Genomic DNA, 24,468 nt, shown 5'->3' with positions numbered 1-24,468 from the left:
TGTGTGTGTGTGTGTGTGTGTGTGAGAGACATGCATGACACCTCTAATGCATGCCTATGATGCTTCCGACCATTAAAAAGAGTGTGTGTGTGGGGTTAGGTGAGTGGCAGATGGATGATGGTGAGTGTGTGGTGTGAGGACGACGGGGGTGCTGAGTAAGAGAGTGTTCTGTCCAGTGTGTGTCTGAGTACAGTGTGTGTAAGCACCAATGTTGCAGAGGTTACATGAGAGTGTGTGTGTGTGTGTGTGTGTGTTCACAGGGCCAGGGCGCCATCACTGAGAAACTGCGGAGCTTCAGCATGGCCGACCTGTCTCAGATCTCCCAGGGAGACCAGACCGACTACGTTAACCGACGGGGACTCACCCAGCAAGACGGAGAAGGTACGTTCACACACACGCACACACTCACACACACACACCACCGCAAAAACACTCATGAAATCTTTGCAAGATGAAGGCTACATACTCATACACGCACACCTCTGACACCAACCCACTCACACACACACACACACACACACACACACACACACACACACACACACAAACATTTCCTGCATTTCCTTTTTCATCATTTCAAATGGCTCACCTCTGTACAGGTTCTCGCTCCAAAGGCCCGCTTACACGCAGCCAAAGCACTCCAGGTCTGTCTAGCCTGCCTCGTCTGTGTGTGTGTAGGGGGAGATGTGTGTGTAGGGGGAGATGTGTGTGTAGGGGTAGGTGGGTGTGTAACTGTAGTGTGTGTCTGTGTGTGTGTGTGTGTGTGTGTCTGGTGGGTAGTTACCCCTACTGTCTTCACTCACACCTAATCATGTGTGTGTCTGTGTTGTAGGCGTAGTCTGTGTAACGCTGTCTGATTGCTCACAGTTGGTCTGACTGTGCCATAAGACCCTGGTGTCCATGTTAGTCTGACTGTGCCATAAGACCCTGGTGTCCATGTTGGTCTGACTGTGCCATAAGACCCTGGTGTCCATGTTGGTCTGACTGTGCCATAAGACCCTGGTGTCCATGTTAGTCTGACTGTGCCATAAGACCCTGGTGTCCATGTTGGTCTGACTGTGCCATAAGACCCTGGTGTCCATGTTAGTCTGACTGTGCCATAAGACCCTGGTGTCCATGAGGAAAGACACTTTCCCTTCTGCTCTTAGCACAGTGGCACAGTGGCTGTTAGCCAGCTTAGACCTACTCATGTAGAACCAGATGCAGAGAAATGTTCATCTTTTTACTTCATCTCTAGCTGCTTACATGAGCTTAACTCTTTATGAGGCTAGTTGAGAGTTCAGGGAAATGGCTAAGTCAAACGTGTGTGTGTGTGTGGTATGCAAGTGTGAATTTTGTGTTAACATGCACACATGTGTCACTGATTTGTTGCTGTGTGCATGTGTAGACCGTGTGTGTGTGTGTGTGTGTGTGTGTGTGTAGCTGTCACAATAACAAACTAACTAATGTATACTAATATTACTCATACTGCCTGCCGTAGTAATACATTAGTTGGGAGTGTTGTCTGTTGAATCACTGTGAGAAAATTGAGAATGAAGATGACTATGATAATGATTTACAAAGCGTTCATTCTCGCTTTTACTCTTATCGTCTTTGATGAACTGAGAACCATCTTTCAACAGAGCCCTCAGGCTGGGTAACGCACGTGCACACGCACACACACACACACACACACACACACACACACACACACACACACACACACACACACACACACACACTCGCACGCGCGCGCATACATCATTCAGGAAAGTCACACTCACGCTCTCCTCTGGCTCCCCCTCTCCTCCCGCCAAAACAGCTCCATCCACATTAGATCTTAGCGAGCTCACACACACACACACACACACACACACACACACACACACACACACACACACACACACACACACACACACTCGCAAGAAGCCATCAGGAGAACAGAGGCGTCTGCGGCATAAAAGAGAGGGAGAGAGAGAGAGTGAGAGAGAGAAAGAGGGGTGGGGAAGATGGAAAATAAAATCCCATCGCTTAGTCTGCGGGCAGGCGCCCTGAGCGGCATACCTAATGAGGCCGTAGCTCTCTATGCTAATGCGGCACGCCGTTTGAAATTCTGCCGGCATTCCAGGTCATCTTCTGCCCGTCTGTGCCGCGCCAAGTCGCTTCGGACCGCTCTGCCGCGCCGCAGCCGTCATAAAGAGGCGGTGCTCGCAAATGTCAGCGCCGCAAACACACCGCGCCAGGAAGGTCGTCTGCTGAGCCTGTGAAATGTTAATTGTGTGTGTGTGTGTGTGTGTGTGTGTGTGTGTGTGTGTGTGTGTGTGTGTGTGTGTGTGTGTGTGTGTGTGTGTGTGTGTGTGTGTGTGTGTGTGTGTGTGTGTGTGTGTGTGTGTGTGTGTGTGTGTTGGCGAGAGGAGTTAATTTGTAAAGAGAGGACAAAAATACAAATGACATGATGAGAAATAATTAAAATGGTCGTATTGTTAAGTCAGGTGTGTCGTTTGAAATGTCTCTCCTCTTTTTTTGTATCTCCATCTCTCTCTTGTGCACCTTTTGCCTTTTTCTCACTTTCTCTGTCATTGCACCTCTCTTTCTGGCTAGATGGCATTTTCTTTGTCTTACTTCTCTTTTCTCTCTCTCTTTCTTTCTTTTTTTTGTTCTTTCTTTCTTTCTTCTTCTCTCTCTCTCTGGGTCATTTAAGGCAGTGCTTTGCATGACTGTGTTTTATGGGCTCTGTCTTGCTTCAGCTCAGAGAAAGCACTATTTTATTTGCACTCGCTCTTTCTCTCGCTCTTTCTCTCGCTCTCTCTCCCCCTCTCTTTTTCTCTCTCTCTGTTCCCCGCTTGCTCTTGCTCTCTCGCTCTGTAATACCATTGAGAACACGCAGTATTCTGCCAAGATGTGCAGAGGCCTTGTATTAAGAGCGTTAGGCTAGGATGTTCTTTATATAGGGAACTAATGTATGTACATACATACATGCATATGCATTCATATATGCACACTCGCATGTGCTGGCTTGCCTACTTGAACTCTATATATGCATGTGTACATATACTGCCAATTCTTGTATACCCATTGGTGGACACATGTAAATACTGATAGATAAGCAGGCCACACACACACACACACACACACACTTAAACACTCACATACTCAATGAAACTGTTTTTCTCCCGCAGTTATTGAGCAATCCGATTGACCAGCTCCATGTTGAGGTGCTAAAAATCCCATTGCATGATCTAATCAGTACAATTCTCACGCTCAATATCAGAGCTGGAAGCGTGTGTGTGTGTGTGTGTGTGTGTGTGTGTGTGTGTGTGTGTGTGTGTGTGTGTGTGTGTGTGTGTGTGTGTGTGTGTGTGTGTGTGTGTGTGTGTGTGTGTGTGTGTGTGTGTGTGTGTGTGTGTGTGTGTGCGCGCGCGCTGTGCATTTACGATCCCCCAAGAGGACGATCTGCCTGGCCCCTAAATAAGAATGAAAAAGAGCAGAGAGCATATTAATCATGGTGTTGTGAAACCCCCTTAAACCCCGGCGGGAAGTTGTGATCTCCTGATGAGCTGGAGCACGGTGCTGGAGAGGACAAAGGAAATGCTCAGCAGGATCAACACACCTCATTCCTGCTGCTGCAGCTCCCCCTGGTGGATAGAGCATGGAACTGCGCCACCTTCACACTCCCCCTTTTGTCCTTTAATTAGCTGCCTTTTGTCAATACTTGAGATTGGTTGGATGCCTCCCTTTTATTGCACTTGTGGTGTGTGTGTGTGTGTGTGTGTGTGTGCGTGTGTGCGTGCGTGCGTGCGTGCGTGCGTGCGTGCGTGCGTGCGTGCGTGCGTGCGTGCGTGCGTGCGTGCGTGCGTGTAATCTGCAGCACAGTAAGGGTGGCTCTGGCTAGTGTGTGTGTGTGTGTGTGTGTTGTGCAGTGTGTTCTGCAGCTGTAAACCTCTCTTTGTCCACAGCCCAGTGATACGACTTTAGAACAGAGCTGGCCCAGATCTGAGGCGAATCCGGTCCATCGAGTGGTAGTAGCGCTGCACAACCTTAGAACGTGTGTGTGTGTGTGTGTGTGTGTGTGGCTGGGGGCTGATAACGTAATGATGACTCTGATCTGGCCAGGGTCTGGTTTGGAGCCGTTCCAGCCTCAGCAGTCATCTAGGTGAGACGCTGCATTGGCAGCCCCGGGAGAGAGGTGGCAGGATGCTGGCCCGGGGCCCTGTGGAGAAGCTAACTGCCCATGCTGCATGGATCCATCACTGCCGCAGACTCATCGCTGTCTCTCTGCTTCATAGTCTCGTCTAATGACGACCTGAACACGGTCCAAGCCTTGAAAATGAACAATTAGCAGATAGTTTTTTGGGCCAGCAAAAACGCAGTGTGCAGACATTCGTTCTGTTCGTGGAGGTTCTTTTTTTCTTCTTTCTTTTTTTCTTTTCTTCCACCAGTGGAGCCTCCTCCAGGAGACTTTGGGCTTGACAGAGCCTAGTGACCTTTGACCTGAAGCCACTAAAAAAACAAAAACTGTGACCTGCCACAGGAGTGCGTAACTGGTCTGAGCCTCACTATGCAAAGCAGGGGGTGGGAGACAACTGGTCACTAAGGCTTTGATTGGACCGAGGAGGACTGTGATGAACTCTGAGAAGACTCTGAAAGCTCTGCGATTGGTTAATAGAACTGGAATTTGGTGACCCCACTTGTCCCTCTGGCACCAGCTGCTCCTGGGGTGGGCTAGCGGTGGTGTGTGTCTGAGTGGGGGGTGAGATCAGGAGATGAAGGGGGGGGTTGTAGTGCCAGGAGTGGACTGACACTAGGCCTGGGTGAGTGATCACATGAGCTGGGGCCTTTGAAGAGTGAGAGAGAGTGTGCAAGGAGAAAGACAAAGAAGTGAGAAAGAGAGATGGAGGGAGAGCAGAGAGGGGGAGAGCAGAGAGAGAGAGAGAGGGAGGGCAGGAAGAGAAAGGGAGAGAGGGAGGGCAAAATGAAATGAAATTAAGAGGGGGGCATATAGCTATGTTGGTCCCCCACAGAGAAACCTGTTTTTGTCACTCAAACTGAAACATTTCATACTGTGTGCTCAATGGCTTTCAAAAACCCATGCGTACACTGATGAGGTGTGTGTGTGTGTGTGTGTGTGTGTGTGTGTGTGTGTGTGTGTGTGTGTGTGTGTGTGTGTGTGTGTGTGTGTGTGTGTTTTCACTTGTGTAGCACTTCCAGACTGGATCCATAGGTGACTGCACATGATGAGGCGTGTGCATGTGGTTTTTTTTTTCATTTGTATAACACTTCCAGACGAGATCCGTGTGTGTGTGTGTGTGTGTGTGGCCGTAGGGAACTGCTTGTATGATGAAGTACAATGGCAGCTGTTGCCTGTGGCACAGCGTCTGCTGACTCTGCATGAATAGTGAGAAGTCATGGTAGCACGTGTGGAGTTCACCGTACGTCCTCCCTGACATCTCACGGAAAGGTGTTTCCAGTGGAATGGGACCACACCATACATTGCATTTACAGTTACTATTTAGCATATGCTTTTGTTCAGAGTGTGAGGGAGGACTGAGATACATTATCATTAGAAGCAGATGTGTGCTCCCTGGGAATCAAGCCTGTGATCTGTGTGTGTATTACACCAGTCTACCACAATTTTGCCACAGGAACACAGTAACACAAACAAGTGGCTTATTTGCCTATTAGAGACAGTAAGATGTAGCATACTTATATTCATACTGCTTTGTGCACTTTATCTGTGAGTAATGCTAGAGGTTAGATGCTAACTGTATTTCATTGGCTTTAGACCTACACTCTGCGCAGTGACCACAACGTTGAATCTAATTTAATTAAATCTAATATGTGGGTTGGTGTATATGTGCCGTGTAGTCAGGGCTGCAACGATTAGTCGACGTAATCGACGATGTCGATTATGAAAAATTGTCGACGATGATTTTTATTGTCGACGCGTCATAAAATATATATTAAAAAAAATTAATAATTTTTTTTTTTTTTTTTTTTTTTGGCAGACGCTAGCAGAGCTACTGGTAATTTTCATTCGGCATTGCAATGCACTATAGGAAGTGCGAAATAGTGCATCTTTAACTAATAATAATTGACCATCATTGAGAAAAATGGAACAGAATCTGCAAATAGCCTAGCATACAAATCATGCACCGTTTTCTTTGCCCTCCGTTCTCGTACCTTCATGTGCTGCATATCAGAAATGGCCGACTGAAAAGCGAATTATTCTGAGACGGCTCATGTTACCATGGAAACAATAAACAAAGCTAGCTTTAGTAGCTGCTGCATATGAGAGATGGCTAACAGAAAAGTTGTCATTTTTCTCAATGATGGTCAATTATTAGTAGTTAAAGAAGCACTATTCCAGTATTTCAAAGAGAATGAGCTGTGGGAGCACAAGAACAGTGAGTGTCTAGCAGCAATTATCATAGACATATATGATATATCTATAACTTATAGTAAGGTTTAAGCTTACATGTTGGAAAACAGAACGTCTCATGGAGGATGCTTGCTAACGCTATTTCATTTATGTTAAGTGCAATGTAGTAAATCAGTGAATTATCAGAGTAGCCTGTATTTTCGTTTGTTCTGAATAGTTAACCTCCTCCACTTAACATTCTTCAAATAAAAGATTGTGGAAAAAATATATATTTCATAAGTTGAATTTGAATGTCACTTGCAGCCCAGTTATTCTTGCGTTATTTTGCACTTGCAGAGGCTTGATTGCTAATTTGAGTTACTTTTAAAACTTTATTTGCACTTTCTCTTTACCTTTAAAAGCATATTTGCACTTTAATTTGTATTACTATTTAATTTATGTATTATGATTACATTTGTTACTCAAATACATTTGAAATTCAAATTCCAACATTTTGAGTCGTTATTTTAATTTGCTATGGGAAATAATCATTAGATTAGTCGATTAATCGAAAAATTAGTCGATAGATTAATCGATTACCAAAATAATCGTTAGTTGCAGCCCTGGGACGAGTGCATTATATATCTATAGGAGACTACTGAACCATGTTCTGGCAAAACCAATGCATTGATTTTTATTTAACCAGAACCAGGCAGATCAGCCAAGCGTCTGCATTACCAGATGCAGGCTGATGCATATTTGACATTGATCTGCTGCAACTGGAAATGCAAAATTAACCAGATCTGAGAATGCGTTATGGTTGAGACAGAACACTGGTCTGAATGTTAGTACCTGGGTGTCATCAGTGCAGATTCTATCCTAGGTCTCATGGCATGATCAACCTAATTCAACCATAACAAGAAAGACAAACAAACAAAAAACAAACCTGAGCTTGAGTCTCATCAGCATTTGCTGAAAACATTAACTAAACTGACTTCATCAGTGCCTGGGCAAACAGAACCCCCCCCCCCCCCCCCCCTATTCTGGCAGCAGCTGATCAAACAGCAGTGATGGATCTCTGCTAGAATCTTGTTCAGTAGCCACTGCCTCATTAAGGTGACGGTCATGGTGGGCTTTGTGTGTAGAGGAGAAAACTGGCTTGCAGAAGTTCATGATCTGTGTGAAAAAAAAGTGTACAAATGGTTGACGTGTGGGTGTGTAAGTATTAGGAAGCTGATGGTTTGTGTGTGTGTTTGTGTTAGGAGACTATTACGAATACGAACAGGACGACCGTACAGATGATGATGATGGAGAAGAGCCTATATTCTCAGAGGACGAGGCAGTGACTCAACGTGGCGTACGCCGTTCCCAAAGCGTCAAGATCACACGCTCCAAATTACGCAAGGACGTAAGTGAAAACACACACACACACACACACACACACACACACACACACACTCTCACACTCAGAATACAGTGTGAGGCAATATTAGGGCCTTGTGTTTAATGTTCCTTATAAATTCATAAGCATTTTCATGAATGACCAATCACATCTGTGTGTGTGTGTGTGTGTGTAGGCTCGTTATGGCTCCCTGCGAATCAAAACCAAGAAAAGACCTGCACTGAACACCATCAACTATGCAACATAGAAGCAGCCCAGAGCAAGACTACTGATCTGAAGAGGCATTGGTGTTCTGGGATTGTGTGTGTGTGTGCGTGTATGCGTACATAAGTATGCGTGTTTGTAAGTGTGTGTTTATTTGCACCGTACATTAGTATGTGTGTATGAGAGAGAGAGAGAGTGTGTGTGTATGTGTGTGTGTGTGTGTGTGTGTGTGTGTGTACATGCATGTGTGTGTACATGCATCTATGCATACATGTGTGTGTGTGTGTGTGTGTCCTAATAGAAACCCATGTCAGTGTTGGAGTGTAATCCAGTGCTTTGCATCTAGAACTTCTTTACTGGGTGGCGGGTTCCTCTGTCTCTCTCCTTTCTTCTCCACACTGAAAGACACCCTCACCCCGCCCTAAAAGTCGTTGCAATACTAAGTGTGGCTATTTATTACTATTATTTTTATCATCGAAGAAACATGTATCATATGTTCAGACAGAGGATATCACGGGGAGAGATTTGTATGTAGTTATTTTCATTTTTATTAGACTTTTTAAGTGAGTTTGCTTTCAGAGTAGATTTTTAATGTATCATGCTTCATGTCCATTTCCTGAATTGGAAGGATTCAAGGTACTATTTTCTTTTTCTCAGTAGTGCATTTTGTTTTTTGATGCATTTTTTTCTCATTCTACTGGATGTGGGTCAGTTTTATATGTCTAGTATCTGTAAGCTGTCTATGTTACATGCTGCCTTGCAGGCTATATATTTGGAAGTAGCTTTTTTTGAGGAAATGTTTCAAGGACAATCTTAAATGAGTTAATTTATTCTTGCCGACACACTTGAAAGAGAACCTTCTACCAGCTGACCAAAAGTGTCCCTTAACTGCTCCCTTACGTGAGCTGAAATACCAAAACGAGTCAAAAAAAAGGGAATGGGTTTTTATTTTTTTTTAAAATGTGTAAGTGCGTGTTTGTATGAATGCATCTGAAAAGAGCCTGGCTAGTCCAGAACCCGCAGATGCAGTTTTGCTGAAAAAAAATTGTTGCAAGAAGAAGAAGAAAACTCTTTTGCACATCAAGAGGTCCTGGTTCCTTCCCCTTCATCTCATTGAGGCTTGTTGTGATTGTCCTTAGGAGACTTGGAGAAGATGGCTCTCTCTCTCTCTCTCTCTCTCTTGCTCTCTGCACCAAAGTCGCTCTCTTGCTCGATCACACGCTCTCTTTCTCTCTTTTTTTTTTTTTTTTATCAGGTGTTCAGGCACTGACCGGTGTGGGACACTTGTGATTGGGTGATATATTTTGCTTTCTTTGTACAGGAATTGCACTAGTGTGATTTTTGAATAAAGTTTGAGAGAAATATTAATCCTTTGTCTAATCTTTCCCCAGCCACACTGTAGTTATACTGATAGTGATACGTGACTTAAGCGGTTATTTAGTCTTACATCTTCAAGTCTGGTTGCCAGAGTCGAGTGTTCAGAGACCGTAATCCCCTCTGTAGCACGTTGCTTTCGAGAGGGGCATCTCTTCTAGCCCTTCAACTAATGAACCCCAGACCATGAGTACTGTGTTTAGAGGTGCTGGGGTCCTCTGTCACACCGGGTCGCTCTACATGTAAACCAGTGAGCCCTGTTAAAGAAAAACTCGGTTTCTGTCCTCCCAGTACATGCATCTTGTGTATTGTACCTCTGCCCCCACCCCACCACACACACACACACACACACACACACACACACACACACACACACACACACACACACACACACACACGCACGCACTACCACCACACACACACACGCACGCACTACCACCACACACACACACACACGCACTACCACCACACACACACACACGCACTACCACCACACACACACACGCACTACCACCATACACACACACACACGCACTACCACCATACACACACACACACACACATACACACACTACCACCATTCACACACACACACTCTGAAATGAAGCATTTGGGTCTTCTGCCTTGGTCCTATACTCTCCTGGAAAGCAGCAGGAAGTTGTCTCCCTGCCTGGAAAGCATATCCATCCGTCATTTTTCTTTGTTTCCCTGTGAGGCATCTGAAACACCTCTGCACCTGGATGGATGTAGCCTGTCCCCGTCATAAATAGGCCTTTTCCCTAGAACCGTTCAAAGCTGCCGGTTCCGTACTTGTAGGAACGAGGCTATAAATCATAACTAGATTCCTCCTGTCCTCCGGTAGGTTATACCAACCGTCCTGCTTCAACACAGCCATCCCATCACACACAAACACTGACACACACACCCACACACACTGACTGAAAGGACTGCTTGAGAGCTGGTACTAGATCCTTTGTGAATCTGTGAAAAGCTTTTTGCCAAGTGCAATGCGGGTGTCAGGTTGAATTTGACACAGAAGGGTAACGTTTCCAGATGACTGAAGGGTGCTCAATCAGTTTGACTGAAGTCTTCGACATGTGTTTAAAAATGGCCTTGGCTAAAGTTGGGATAGCCTCCAAGAAAATGAAACAAGGTCACTAGAACATTTGGGCTTCCTTTTTACCCCATCCTATCAGTTACACTGATGTAAAAGCTTGTGCCCCAAAATATCATTTATTTTCCGGAAGAGTGACCAAATTATGGAAATTCAGATGAGACAACCGTGGTAGGGTAATTTTTAGATTGAGGGTTTGTTGATCCAAAACAGCTCAGAGCTAAACTGAATCATTAGTATTGGAGTCTATTTAGGAAAGCAATTATTTAACTTTACATCACTGGAACTTCTGACATTCTGACTTGCAACCTGCCCCAACCTCAAAATGAAAATAATATAGTTTTTCAGTAATTTCTACAAAACTTTGTAAATTTTCTCTTAAGGTTTTTGGCAAGTAGCTGCTGCACTTCCATTACTTATACTGACCATCAACATCCCTCAAATTGAAGGCTTGAACGATCATAATGTCTTAACCTTGTGTAAGAAGCCCTGTCAAGTTTCAGGTAAACCCAGAGACAACACGGAATGGAGACAGACAGCACATCAACACGCCTGTAGATCTGCGTACCAGAGCAAGCCGAGTAGCTTGAGTCACAGCGCCCTCTTCAGGTCTTAAAACATACATACACGTAGGGGTCTTTTTTTCAAACAAACATATAGGCCTGTCATATAAAATATAGTGGATGTTTAAAAGACACAGGGGTATGTTTTGAATATGCATATGAGAGAATTTGTGTAATGTAGAAGAATTTAATATGTAACATATAGGCATAATTAGAGTAAACTGTATGTTATCAACAGCATACTAGTCATGATGTAGGTTCATTAGTCAGGTATTGAGGAGGAGGAAGAGGTGAGGAAGGTTTTAAGTATGGACAACACGGGAAAACGCTGTTCTTGAAATGTCTGAGGCAATGGCCTTATCTTCTGGCAGTCATTCGGAAAGACAAAAACATAGTTAATAATAATTACGAATTAGCCGAAGTTTGCGTAGCAACCAATAACTTGCTAACTTCAAGTTAATAATAACACTGTTTACTCATCGCCAATTCATATATAATCATAGATAAAAAACACTTTTTTTTTTTTGATAACGGCATAAAGAGTTGCGAGAACGAACCGGCTACAATTACGATGCATTCGTGTAACAACCACCCGAGTAATGTCCGCTTATCTTATCATAAGCGAAGCTCATCCATGTAGTATACTGTTCTGGCCACTTGAGGGCAGACTTTGGTTATATACATGGGGAAACTTACTAGGTACCTGTTGAGAAATCAACAAGTAAATCCATAAAGTCTACAATACATGTATGTTTTCTTGGACTTTTTACATTTTCCTCTTTAGTTTAGTCTTAACACTTAAGCTTTGGTTGAAAGGTCCAACGAACCATCTTGTTCAGTTTTACTTTCTGTGTGTGCACCTACTGGAGGCAAGGCCATAAGGTGAGTACTCCTGACAGGTTAGTTACCATTAGGTGGCGCTATAATAAAGGTAATTACTCCTTCAGTCCCCGCTACCTTCCACCATTGTGTTGGCTGTGGTCTCGCATGGTCTCATATGAGAGTTTTATCCCAGCCTTTCTGAAAACATGCACAATATTGCTAAATCCCATGTTATGAGGGGGAAAGCAATGATGTTTTTAGAACATTGGGATGATATTTGGGCTGCTCTAGAAATCCCTACAATAGGTGTCTATAATGCAACTCTCTGGTCACGACCAGATCAAACTTGAAGAGATGACCAATCGACCCCAACCATGTTTTCCCGAGTCCCTGAATGAATTCACATGCTGGTGTCAGAGGGGCAATGAAAGAGGCACATGACCATGCAGTAATCTCAGTCAGAGCTGTTTTCCTGTGACACACACACACACACAGACACACAGACACACACACAGAGAACAGCAGCAGAACGTTTTTATATCACTCATCCTGTTTGTGGGTGTTAGAATGTGACTGTCACAACGTCTTGCTAAGCCAGCCCACAATTACTAATGTGCATGGATTTTATTAAAGCGGGAATTACTGCAGTAAAAGTGTGTGTGAGTGTGATGTGTGTGTGAGTGTGGTGTGTGTTTGTGTGCATGTGAGTGTGGTGTGTGTATGTGTGCATGTGTGTGTATGAGTGTGGTGTGTGTATGTTTGAGTGTAGTGTGCGTGTGTGTGTGTGTGTAGGTAATGTGAGTCTGCACCAGTGGCTTTTTATGGAGTATAACACCAAAAGAGTGTGTTGGTGTTACTTATGGTGTTTATTTATATTCTATCTATAACTGTGATTGTGTGTGCTAACCTGTGCTTATTTATATTATATCTGTAACTGTGATTGCGTGAGCTAACCTGTGCTTATTTATATTATATCTGTAACTGTGATTGTGTGTGCTAACCTGTGCTTATTTATATTATATCTGTAACTGTGATTGCGTGAGCTAACCTGTGCTTATTTATAGTATATCTGTAACTGTGATTGCGTGAGCTAACCTGTGCTTATTTATATTATATCTGTAACTGTGATTGCGTGAGCTAACCTGTGCTTATTTATATTATATCTGTAACTGTGATTGTGTGTGCTAACCTGTGCTTATTTATATTATATCTGTAACTGTGATTGCGTGAGCTAACCTGTGCTTATTTATAGTATATCTGTAACTGTGATTGCGTGAGCTAACCTGTGCTTATTTATAGTATATCTATAACTGTGATTGCGTGAGCTAACCTGTGCTTATTTATAGTATATCTGTAACTGTGATTGTGTGTGCCAACCTGTGCTTATTTATAGTATATCTGTAACTGTGATTGTGTGAGCTAACCTGTGCTTATTTATATTATATCTGTAACTGTGATTGTGTGTGCTAACCTGTGCTTATTTATATTATATCTGTAACTGTGATTGTGTGTGCCAACCTGTGCTTATTTATATTATATCTGTAACTGTGATTGTGTGTGCTAACCTGTGCTTATTTATATTATATCTGTAACTGTGATTGTGTGTGCCAACCTGTGGTCATGGCTGGGAACGCGGGCGTTTATTTCCGTTTACCTATCATTGCAATTGACTGTGCTGAGCTGTGCTTTTAACTGTATGTGTGTTTTCATCTTGTTGTACCTGTGTCAGTGTTGTTGCGAGTATTAACCTATGTGGGCAGCTGTGACTGTGTATTGTGTTGTGTAAGTGTATGTGCGAACACTGCCAGCTCACCATTAGGGACATAGCAGTAGACCGTCACCCCCTCACACCCCTGTGTCCTGCCGGGGGCTCACACTTTCACCACGCCCCAGTCAGAGTGCTCCTGCTTGGGCTGGAGGAGGCCCGTCGGCGGGTCGGATGGAGGATGTGGTGGCCCCCACACACCTCGGCCCCTCGGTCCCTGGGCCCCCACACACCCCGGTCCTCGGCCCCTGGGCCCCCACACGGCCACTACAGGGTGGATTCCACACGCCGCCGAAGACACAAGTTCATAAGCGGGGTTCACTGGGAGGTCAGCCACACTCTCAGGCACCCGCAGTTATGACTCTCCCTCTCTCTTTCCTTCTCCCTGTTTTCCGCTTTCTCCCATTCCCTCTCTCTCTCTCCCTCTCTCTCTTCCAGTCCCTCTCTACCTCTTTCTGTCTTTCTCTTTCCTTCTCTCGCTCTCTGTTTCTCTCTCTCTCTCTCTCTCTCCCTCCCTCTCTCCCTCTTTCTCTGCCACTGTTACACAAATGGCTCTTTAATTGCTTGAATTATAAGGTGCTTGTGTCTCCTCTCCGTCTCTCTTTTTTCCATTCATTCAATCTTTCTCTCACTCTTTCTCTGCCTCCCTCTTTCCCCATCGTCCTTCTGACCCCTCAGAGACCACTCAGGTGGGTGGGAGTGTGTGTGTGTGTGTGTGTGTAGGGGGGGGTGGGGGGGGGGTAAAAAGAGGAGGAGCGAAGTCTACAGTGACCCACGGCTGAACTTTGCGAGGACTTCCTCTTGCCTCAGCAGACAGCTCTAGGAGTACAGATGGTTCTCTCTCTCCCTCTCTCTTTCTTTTCCCCTCCCTCCTTCTCTCGCTCAGCCACTCCTTACCATTCGTCTACCACACATTATCTGCATTTGCTGTTGTTGTTGTCCCTCCTCCCCCGCTCTGTTTGGAGAGAAGTTATCACGACACTTTAGGGCACAGAGGGGTCAGCTGGCTCCTGTGTGTGTGTGTGTGTGTGTGTGTGTTTGTGTGTGTGTGTGTGTGTGTGTGTGTGTGTGTGTGTGTGTGTGTGTGTGTGTGTGGCTGTGTGTGGCTGCTAGTCTTGGAGAGGACTTTGGAAATAAGAAAAGGAAAAAAAAAACAGATTGCAGGGCTGTCATTTTTTGTTCCTGAAAATGTATGTAATTTTCCCTAATGACACAAGCACATGCAAACACGCCAGAGAAGGGCAGGCGGAAAGCCAGAGAGAGAAACAGATAGAGGGAGGGATAGAGAGAGAGAGAGGGAGAGAGAGAGAGAGAGGGAGAGACAGAGGGAGAGACAGAGGGAGAGACAGAGGGAGAGACAGAGAGAGAGAGAGTTGGTTCTAGCGATGTTGTATTGAGTTTGTATAGAGTTATTGTATTGTGAATAAAGCGTATTGGTGTTCATGCCAAAGGAGAAAATAATCTCTCCTGGTATAGTGTGGTGTGTGATGACTGAACACATCTCTGTTTTCTGTAAAACAACAACAAGGATAAGAACACTTGTCTGGCCCCAGTGGAGCAGGCCTCTCTGAGTGAAGTGTGCCAAGTGCGTAAGAGTGAGCAGGCCAAGCCAAGCCAAGCCAACCCGAGCCAAGCCAGGCCGGCCCAGTGCACAGTAGTCAGTCAGGGGGACTAAACTAACACAGGGAGCCTTCAAAGGCGGAAGGGGCGTCATAAATCCATGCCGGCAACAGCAGGCAGTGTACCTCCTTAGCTTCTCTCCTTAGCAGAGTGTGTGTGTGTGTGTGTGTGTGTGTGAGAGAGAGAGAGAGACAGAGAAATGGAGAGCGAGGTATACGTATATACAGAGAGAGAGAGAGAGAGTGTATGTGGGCATGGTACACCTCTGTATGTGTGTGTATGTATGCGTGTGTGTGTAAGAGAGAAATTCTGTGTGTGTGTGTACGTATGCGTGTGTGTGGTGCGGGGCAGCAGGAGGTTACAGCTGCCCCTCCCAGGCTGTTCCTGAGCCAATGGTGGGTGGGTAACACACTGCTGAGATGGCCGAGTGGACAGGTGTCTGCGTACCTGTCTGTCTGCCTACCTGTCTGTCAACCTGCTAATCTACCCTCTTCCTTCCACTTCTACTCTGTCTGTCCATCCAAAATATATAACCCTGTGTGTGTGTGTGTGTGGGTGTGGGTGTGTGTGGTGTGTGTGTGTGTGGTGTGTGTTGTGTGTGTGTGTGTTGTGTGTGTGTGTGTGTGTGTGTGTGTGTACCTGTCGGGTTTCTATACCTGTTGACCTCTTTTTTTCAGAGTTTGTCTCTTGTCTGGCAGACCATTAATACTTTAGCCCCGAAAGGCAGTCAGACTAAAAACATTCTCCCTCCTACTCACTTACTTTCTCCCCCCCCCCCCCACACACACACACACTCACACACTCTATCTCTCTCTCTCTCTCCATCTTTGTCTTACTTACTCTCTCAACCTCTGTCTCTCTTTTTCTCTGTTTCTACCTTTCTCTCACTCTTCCTTGCTCACCCTGTCTATCTACCCCCCACCCCCAGCCCCACCCCCACCCTCTCTCTGTTTTCTGACAGCCGTGCAGGAGGGCCAGATCGCAGCCCTGTGCAAATGTGTCCTATATGAAGTGTGAAATGTGGACGGCCTCTCCCAGTGTGAGAGACAAAGGTGACTGGCCTGTTTTCTTTTCTTTTCCTTTTTTTAGTTTTGGGTGCTTAACGGGAGCAATCCACGTCCAGCCAAATGGAGGCATCCTTTACACACACACACACACACACACACACACACACAGTCACACACATGCGCACGTCCGCAGTGCACACAGCTGTTACTCTCAAGCCCTGGCCTGACGGCCACCAATAAACAAGTAAAGTTCACATTCTTAAAGGTGCGGGGGTCAAGACCTCAAAATAAAGCAGACAAATCTGATGAGGGAATCAGCGCATGTCAGGGTGGGGTGGGGTGGGGGGGGTGAGTTTGGGGGGTGGACCAGGGGGTAATCGGAGGGCAGAAGGGAGAAGCTGCCTGCGTTTCTGGGAGATTTCCTTTGGTTGTCCCTTTGCCGACCTCCCTCCCGCCCCCCCCCCCCCCCCTCCTCAGATGAATGAGGTGTGTGTGTGTGTGTGTGTGTGTGTTAGGCACCAGTTTACTGACTCCATGATGCCCTGGTTCTCTAATATCTCCATAGCAGGTGTTGTGCTACCTCCTCCGTGCCACACACACCCTCCACCCCCACCACACACACACATATATACACACACACTCACAAACATACGCACACACTCACATGCACACGTGCACACACGCACACACACAGACACACACACGCACAAGGCATGAGGCCATGGCTGTGACACACACACTTCTGGCATGAGGCCATGGCTCCTGGGGAAAATTGTCAGAGGTAGCCACAACCCAAAACGTCGAAACAGACCCCTTTCTCCCCCATCCCTACACACACACACACACACACACAAACACACACTCTCCCTCTCTCTCTCACACCCACACAGACTCACACACACATATACTTACTCTCTCTATCTCGTCCACACACACACACACACACACACACACACACACACACACACTCTCTCTCTCTCTCTGTCTCTCGCTCACCCACACAGAGCGGCTCACCTCCCACCAGAGCTCTCCAGCATGAACTCCGTCTCACCGCCTGACCTGATGTTATCTGCTCCTTTCACACTCGCTGCAACCTCTGGTTGTAATTACACCGTGTAATGGAGCATCCTGTCAGCTCAGTAGCTGAGGCCCATACATCTCTCTCTCTCTCTCTCATTCTCTCTCTGTTTCACTCACTCTTTCTCTCTGTCTTTCTCACTCTCTTCTCTCCCTCCCTCCCTCCTCTCTGTCTCTCCTTCTCTCTTTTGTCCGCTCTTTCTCTGCTTCTCTCCCTTCATTCACTCGTTCTTTCTCACATACACAGACTACCGTTTCTCTTTCACAGTTTTTTGTCTTTTTTTTATCCTCTTCTTTTATCTTTCTCTCAAAATATCATTACTCTCTCTCTCATTTTCATATCATTTTTATTTATATGTTGCACTTTTCTTGTCTTTCTTTCCTCCCTCTAATTCCCTCTCAGTCAGAGATGTAGTGCTGCTGTCGAAAAATAAAGGTAAACAGAGGTACACAAGTAAACAGAGACACAACATTCCCACTCTAAAAATAAACATTACCTAGGTAAAGGAGTACAGGTCAATACACCAAGATTGTGTTGGCCACCTGCCTTCATCAGATAAACAGGTCTTTCTTTCTTAGTTCATCTCTTCAACTTGTGGTCTCAGTCCATTGCTTCTCTTTTCTGCATTATGTATGTGTATTCTCTCTCTCTCTCTCTCTTTCTCTTCTCTCTCTGTCTCTCTCCCTCACTCATTTGCTCTTTGTGTGGGTCTGCCAAGTCTGCCTCTGTTGTCATGGTGAGGGATATCAGAGGTGACAGCCACGTAAAAAACCCTTCAGCCGGAAAACCACCACACCAGCTTGGCCTCTCCCATCCAATCCTCTCTTTCTCTTGCTGATCCCTCTCTCTCTCTCTCTTTCTCTCTTTCTCTCTCTCTCCCTGTCCATCAATGGCCCCTTGCCCAGTCCTGCAGGTGCAGTAAGAAAAATTCTGTAACAGATCAGATGAGTGCAGCTGATTCGGCGGCGGGACCCAATCAGATCACTATGGTGAGCAGGTCGAACCAATTAGCTGTCATCTAAAACTTGTTGCGTTGTTAACTGACAGTGTAGGCTCTGTTGAAACTTGGGCCGTAAAGTTTATTAATAAAAGTAGTTCACAAGTGTTTTGTTTTATTAGTTCTTTAGTTTTTAGCAATATAATATTAGGATTCCTTTCACTGTGAGCTGAAGGCCACACACACACACACACACACACACACACACAGATACACAGATACACAGACACAAACACAAACTTGGCCATGGTACAACAGTGACTTACCTAAGTGAATTCTTTGGCCTTTGCTTTTGTGTGAACTCACTCGAGATGACCTAGATGTGCCTGGAGCGCAGCGAGAGAACAACGACAACAAAAACAATGACAACAACAACAAAAACAACAACATGGCTGACCTGGAAAGCAGCAGACTGTGACACTATCACCTTCATTCTCATCATTTCCGTACTCCGTAACTGGCGTCGGCCGAACTGAATCTCACGGAGCAGCCAACCGGTCAGATCATGATTGGCTGGAGTTCAAAAAGACACATAACATGGAGTTTAAGGCCAGTGTTTTTTCTGCGTCCGCGAGTGCGCAACGGTCCAAGTGGCATACATTTTCGTTATCAGAAGGTGTATGCACGGCACTGTGCAAACATCTGTGTGCCCTCCAAGTTTCATGTTCCAAAACAGTGTCTTATGATCACCAAACCGATCACCATAATCACAAAACCGATCACCATGAGCACCATTTCTTATCAGAGAAGCAAAACATTGATTGCTGTTTTGGAACGTTACACATTAAGCCTTTTCTTTATAATAGACAGAGAGGAAAACGCTTAATGTAAGATAATGGTTTTTATTCTTTGACAAGTGTAACAGTTTATGACAAGTCATGTCCGAGGGAAATTTGGTGGTCCTTGATCGTTGTTTTGGAACATTAAGCCATGTTAAGCCTTTACATGTTCAGTGTTTTCTAGAATGTCCCCCTAGAAAGTGGACTCCAAGCAGCTGTCCATGTGCACGGCTGCAACCGATTATAACTAAAGCCCAAAGAGGAGTCCTGTACATTATCTAAAGGAGTTTACAAGAACTGTGACAAGAACAAGAACAAGTTTACAAGAACAAGGCTGTTCTTTGTAATAGTTATAGACAAAGTTATAACCAAAAAGGTTTTGAATGAATTCTTCCTGCTTTAATACCTGGCTGACCATTAGCAGATGGGCCCATCTTTTGTGCTGGGTTTTGCTCAAGGTTTCTTCCTGTTAAAAGGGAAATTTTCCCTGCTCTGATGTACCGTATGCAATTATTGACTTTGCTGAATACATTTTCAATTGACAAATTCACAAATGACTCTGACTCCAAGGGGGGGGGGATCCTCTATGTTCTTCTGGGAAATGTTCACGTTAAAGCTCGTTAACAGAATTCAAATGTATCTATAGTACCGTGGACCATTCCCATTCCCTCAGGGCCCAGGGAGCCTACGGAGCCCCCACAGCAAGCACACAGGCAACAGTGGCAAGGAAACCTTGAGCAGAACCCTCTCGGAATGCTTTTAACTATCCGCGTTATCGCATTTCTCAGAGTCAGAAGAGACAGTTTTGCCGTAGAGGTTTTAGCTCCACGTGGGAAAAGCATAAGTGGTGGTTTTACATGTGAAACCACTCCCCCCCCCCCCCCCCGAGAGTCCCAGTCATTTGTGGACTGAGGAAGTATTAATCAAAGGCAAAGACAGCATGCTATAAATCAGAGCTTAAGCTGGGGTCGCAGATACACACAAGGGCCGCGGTGAAACAGGAGTACTGTACCACACAGTCAGGCTCTCAGGGGCTCTTATAATGGAGAGTTCTTCATGTGGGAAAACACACAGATCTCACTTCTTCTGAGAGTTGAGCGTTTGTCATCACTGGTATTTTTGGATTTGTGAATTAAGGAAAGTTTTGCACCACCATGGTAGTTCTCACGTAATCACACTGGGAGACTAATACCCCGTTTACACGATGGGAAAACGCATATATTTTCATGCGTTTTGTCCTTTCATTCACACGAAAACGGAGGTTTTATCACGGAAAACGATCATTTCTAAAAACTCCGGCCAAAGTGGAGATTTCTGAAAACTCCGTTTTAGCGTTTGCGTGTGAACTAGGTCAAACGGAGTTTTAGGTTGTCAAACGTCACAGTATGCGACTAAAAATGCATCACATCATGTGTCCTATTGTTTACAGTTAGTTTGCTTACTGATCATGGATGCTGTTAAGGTAGTGCTCATTTATACGTTAATGCAAACGCCTGTTTGTATTTACAAACACAACTGCTTTTCTATATGGAGGAGCAGAGGCGAAGAACTGCACGGAGGTCAGCAGTCTTTCTACTGCTTTCACTCCCAAGACGTAGGCTACATTGCCTGCCAACGTCGCCACCGACGGTTTTGGATCCGACCAGGGCGAACTGCTGTCTGGTGGGAAAACTTCGAGAAAGAAGTCGTCCTCCCGGACGAATGGCATGAGAACTTCCGAATGTTGCGCTCATCACTACTGTCTCTTTCGGAGTTACTGCATCCCTCCATAGAAGGGCGTATTTATGCGGGCTCATGTAAACAGAAACTTTTTTGAAAACGATGTTGTGTGTACAACGTTATTTTTGAAAACGGAGGGGCAGAAATATTCGTTTCTGTAAATACCCGGCTATGTGTAAATGTGGTCTAAGAGTGTAATGCCATGGACCAGTGAAGAAGTCAGGAGAGTAGCTGACTGTGAGGCAGTCTGGCCCAGGTCTGGCCAGGCTATTGGTGGAGGGTGGCAGGCTGTCTGCACTGTTTTAAGTTCATGGCGTTTTAATCCGCTCAGTTGTTTGACAGGGCCCACAGAAAGGGTGGGGTGGAGTTATGGGGAGGGGGGCAGTTTTAGGGGTGATGGGGTGGGGAGGGGTGGGTGGTGGCATGAGGGGGTTTAATCAGCCGTAAGGAAACTGTAATAGGGGTGATCCAAGTTCAGTTGTTACATAACACACACACACACACACACGAACACACACACACCCTTGGAGGTCTGTTCACATTTGAATACAATTTATGCAAATTAACCCAGCATTCCACAGCATGAGGCAGGGCAAGAGTGAACAACCAGTGCCGACAGCAATTAGAAACACAACTGCTTCCTTATTTGATTTTTTTTTTCACAAACCCGTTAGATAACCTTACTAAACTTTGGTCACCGAGTCTCGAATAATCACCACAACAACGTTTTTGTCCCTGCCACCGAGCCTGGCAACACAGGTTTTGTGAATGAGCAAAAGGGGCCTTTTTCAGGGTCACTTCACCTAACGAATCACCCCTTCCCTCACCCCCCCCCCCCCCCCCCCACCCCCCACTTCGGCTCGGGCCAGTAGGGTTCAGTAGGATTGTTTGCCACCTTCTGGTCCAGGTCCCGATCGCCGCACAAACCCAAGCCCGTCTGTGAATAGCTTTGGCGAAACAGAGGGCTTTTTCTGGCCCCCTTTGATATGCTGGTGAAAAGCCGTGGCAACCCGGAGACCGAGTTCCGAAACCGAGTCAGGGTTCATTTGTAGTTCAGGAGGGTATCCAGGGGCGACGAGGAACGAGCGTTGCCCTCATGGCTCTGTTTTCACACACAGCACGACCAACAATGCGGCTCTCGACACAGACCCAGAGAACAGCCGACGTCAGGAACAGAACCGGCCCAAATCGGACCCTGACGTGGCTCGGGCCTGCTCCATGCAGAGCTGAAGTCCAGGGAGACACATTTGCTGCTGCTGTGTTCAATAAACTCTAAGATGAGATTTTACCAAAATGGCTCTGCCATGTCCAGTCTCTGACTCTGTTGAATAACTCAAATTACAAAATACACAATCGGTTGTGATTGTCCAAAAACACTCAGAATAAATGAAGTAAAGGTTAATTTGCCATTTTGTTGCTTTGTTGAAGCAGTAGACAGGTATGTGTAAATACACAAGGTCAGGCGTTCATCACAAACTTGAGCAATGTCTCTGCAATGAACAGAAAAAGTGTGTGTGGGGGGGGGGGGGAGGAGAGACAGACCAGTTCATTTGTCATCCTGATAACTAACCCCGTATTCTATCCTAGGTGGATGGGTGGAGATGGATGATGGTCTCACATAGGCTGATACAGTATCTTAAAAAGAGAGGCCAGAGAGAGAGAGAGTGGACAGAGAGAGATAGAGAGAGGGAGAGAGAGAGAGAGAGAGAGAGAGGGAGAGAGAGAAAGGCCAGAGTTGTCCCACAAGTGTCATCTCATCTCTGCCTCGTCTAACATGGATAATAACGGCCTAGTAGCTTCCCTCTTTCCTTTCAGCGATAAGCTGCTTTATCAAAGACTCCTCTTTCTTTCTTTCTTTCTCTCGCTCTTTCTTTCTTTCTCTCTCTCGCTCTTGCTAAATTGGACCCAGCTTGTGTTCAGTCTGTTTCTGGTCTTCGGTGCTCCTGACCGATTTTAGCCTGTCATCACCGACGTCTCAGAAGACCTCATTTAGAGGTCATAACAAGGTAGGGAATCAAAAGAAAATCCCTCTGTATTTTGCCTGGTGATCGTGAAATCTTAAGCACAATCTCACAGGTCAATGATACACTCCTATCCGATGGAACTGTCCTCCCCAAAACCCCAAAAAGGACCTGAGACATTGAATGTAACAGATGTGCGTTAAGCTGAATGTATGGAAAGCCTCTTGACTTTCTTTGCCATCTGTTTGCCAAGCTCCTTGAGACAATTGTATTGTTTTGGCGCTATATATATATAAAATGTAATTGAATCTCTGCACTGGTTGTTTGGTTCTGCTGAAGTGACCCCCCTGTCAGTGGTCTTACACCACACTTAAAAATGGCTTCTTAGCCTTATAACTTATACAAGAACTTTTATAAACTTTAAACTTTTTTGCAGCACCTTTTGGTTCACGGATACAGGACGTGTATGTTGACTCACAACACTGTTACCTACAAAGAAGGATCTGCTCTTGAAAGAGAAAAAAAAACTTCTTTTTTTGGATAATATATATAAATAATATATAAATAATCCTGTAGCATACTCACACAATTCACATCCAAGAACTCAGCAGCCCCTCAGCCCTTGGCTGCGCTGTAACCCTGAGCTGGGATGTATATTTTGAGGGTGAAGGAAGGCGTTTGGAGGACACAAACAGCGTTCAGAATGATGGCTTACGTTGCGTGTGGATTCTGGCTGAGCTCAGACCTGCTGCAAAACAGAGCGTCTCTCTCGCTGATGGATGGAGAGGGACAGAGGAGCCCTCTCAAGGTGAAGCAGAGGGCAATGCTGGGAGAATTCTTCTGTGTGTGTGTGTGTGTGTGTGTGTGAAAGAGGAAGACAGAGATCTGGTGTGTGTGTGCTCATGGGTTTTTGGAAGAATCCTGCAGTATGTCTAGTCCCCTCTACAAGTGTTGGCGCTCCGGGTAAAGATGATAAAAAATGGGTTACAAGAAATTCTCCTTTTGGGTGAGAAAAATCATAATTGAAATTAATTTATTCTGAGAAAAAAGTCCCTTATCAAGAAATACAAGAAAATGTGCCACAATTATTAGCTCCCCTAGAAATTCTTATAAAACATTATTTAACTGAAGCATTTTTTTCCATTTATATTTTACCTTAAATTGATCAGAGTGTTTAGGAACTTTAAAATCCGTAATCCATGACTTTCTGATTCACTGGGGTATAAGTGTGAATTGACACTGAGGTGAAATTCCCTTATTCATTTTTCAACATGGGAAAGATAAGAAAGATAACACAACAATCAAATAAGGGAAAAGTGTGTTGACCTTCATAAGTCAGGGAATGGCTATGAAAATTAGCTACTCACCTGGAAAAGCCCATATCTACCATAGATATTACCATAAATTCAAATCAACAAACAAACAACAAACAAACAAGGCTGACTTCAGTCAGTTTATTGTGGCACAAACGACACACAGCAACACACACGTGCCTTTTAGGTGGCGAACACAGGACACACACACACAAACACACACACGCAGGCAGGCCGAGGTCGCCGTGGAATTTTTCCGGTGCATTTTTCCCATCCCGGACTGCCCTTTCTCCACCCCCGGAGCTGTTACAACTGGAATTGTTACAAACTTGCTTGGAAGAGGAGCCACGTTTATCTTGCCCCCTCACACAGTGGGAAGGATGGTAAGAGAGGCAAAAGAAAAAAGATCCCCA

General features: G+C 45.3%; 1 protein-coding gene across 1 annotated transcript; it reads left to right on the top strand.

The window, feature by feature from the left end:
* Nucleotides 1-232: 232 nt before the first annotated feature.
* On the top strand, nucleotides 233-8,134 carry LOC122128666 (receptor expression-enhancing protein 3-like). Its single transcript, XM_042703141.1, has 4 exons — nucleotides 233-381; nucleotides 600-644; nucleotides 7,600-7,745; nucleotides 7,915-8,134. Exons 1-4 carry the CDS (start codon nucleotides 300-302, stop codon nucleotides 7,984-7,986), a joined length of 345 nt encoding a protein of 114 aa, XP_042559075.1. The 5' UTR covers nucleotides 233-299; the 3' UTR covers nucleotides 7,987-8,134.
* The last annotated feature ends 16,334 nt before the right edge of the window (nucleotides 8,135-24,468 follow it).

The sequence above is a fragment of the Clupea harengus genome, chromosome 23 (genome assembly GCF_900700415.2).
Source record: "Clupea harengus chromosome 23, Ch_v2.0.2, whole genome shotgun sequence".
Classification (NCBI taxonomy): Eukaryota; Metazoa; Chordata; class Actinopteri; order Clupeiformes; family Clupeidae; genus Clupea; species Clupea harengus.
This window is presented reverse-complemented; position numbering and strand designations above follow the sequence as displayed.